Below are 1,327 nucleotides of genomic sequence, written 5' to 3'. Positions count from 1 at the left end.
TACAGAAATACTGAGCTAATGTCTCTGACATCTTTTTATAGGTTCTGTGCAGCACTTGGTCACATGGAAGAGACTCAGTCCCAGTCATAGTGTACCCATGCACCTTCATTCATTCCAAAAAATTCTAATAGGTGCCCACTATATGCATGTCATTTTCCCAATGCTGCTGGGGATCAAGTTCAATAAGACCAGCTCCAGCTTTTATGCTTGGCTCCTCCACCATCCCATCAGTCCTGTTATACACTAGAGAGCTGAAATACACATTCACCTAGAAGCTTTTAAAAATCTAACCCTGCAGAACCTAGTCTACAAGACAATATTAGATGTGTGAGCTATTACACAATTTAGAAGTTCATTATTAAAGAATCCTTCGAAGGTAAACAATCACAGGCTCACTCTCAGGATATATCAAGGAGTCATAACCACAGTGAGTTACCACTCACACTCACTAGGATGGCTATAATAAAAAAGTCAGGTAACAACAAGTATTGGAGAGAATGTGAAGAAACTGGAACTGTTATACACTGCTGGTGGTACCTCTATCTATACTGTGGAATACTCTCCAGCAATAAAAAGGAATGAAGTACTGCTACATGGATGAACCTAGAACACTAAGCTAAAAGTGAAAGACGCTTGACATAAAAGGCTGTATATTGTACGATTGCATTTATATGAAATGTCCAGGATGGGCAAATTCATAGAAACCGAAAGCTGATGAGTGTTTGCTAGGGCTGGGGATAGGGTGGAGGGGAGGAGGATCTTGAGTCTGTGTGTGTATGTGTGTTTGTGTGTGTGTGTGTGTGTGTGTGTGTGTGTGAGAGAGAGAGAGAGAGAGAGAGAGAGAGAGAGAGAGAACTAAAGGGTATGGATTTCTTTTTGAGTTGATAAAAATGTTCCAAAATTATATTGATAGTTGTACATATTTGTAAACATACTAAAAAGCTTTGAATGTTGAATGGGTGAATTGCCTGGTGAGGTATATCTCAACAAAATTGTTAGAAAAAGAAAAATGTCATGTGACCAATTATTTCAACTACCAAGAGACTGAGGGCCTCAAACGTTATTTCGAGTCCCTGAGGCCAACAAAGTGGTGTAGTAAAGTGGTGTAGTTTACGGGCCAGCATCCGTTTTCATGTGTAAGATACTAAACAAGGAGCAGTGCAGTAGTTCGTACAGTGGCGAATGTTTAGTGTAGAGGGACAGATCCTGGGTTGACCTCTGGGCCCCTGGCAAGCACCTGGGACGCCGCGGATCACCGCGCGCTCCTCCTCCCGGCCTGAGTCACCGCGCCGCCGGAGTCCCCACGCGAAGATGCTGCGGTGAGCGC

The 1,327-nt window shown here is 43.1% G+C and overlaps 1 protein-coding gene across 1 annotated transcript in view; it reads left to right on the top strand.

Moving 5' to 3' along the window:
* Positions 1–1,086: 1,086 nt before the first annotated feature.
* NSMAF (neutral sphingomyelinase activation associated factor) overlaps positions 1,087–1,327 on the top strand; it is a 63,176-nt gene continuing 62,935 nt past the window's right edge. The window contains exon 1 of the mRNA XM_023530063.1: positions 1,087–1,319. Coding sequence (XP_023385831.1) covers positions 1,312–1,319 — 8 coding nt within the window. The 5' untranslated portion in view covers positions 1,087–1,311. The remainder of the gene's footprint in view (positions 1,320–1,327) is intronic.

Source organism: Pteropus vampyrus, unplaced genomic scaffold (assembly GCF_000151845.1).
Source record: "Pteropus vampyrus isolate Shadow unplaced genomic scaffold, Pvam_2.0 Scaffold45, whole genome shotgun sequence".
NCBI classification, from domain to species: domain Eukaryota; kingdom Metazoa; phylum Chordata; class Mammalia; order Chiroptera; family Pteropodidae; genus Pteropus; species Pteropus vampyrus.
Note: the sequence above shows the minus strand (reverse complement) of the source record. Positions and strands in the feature narration are given on the sequence as shown.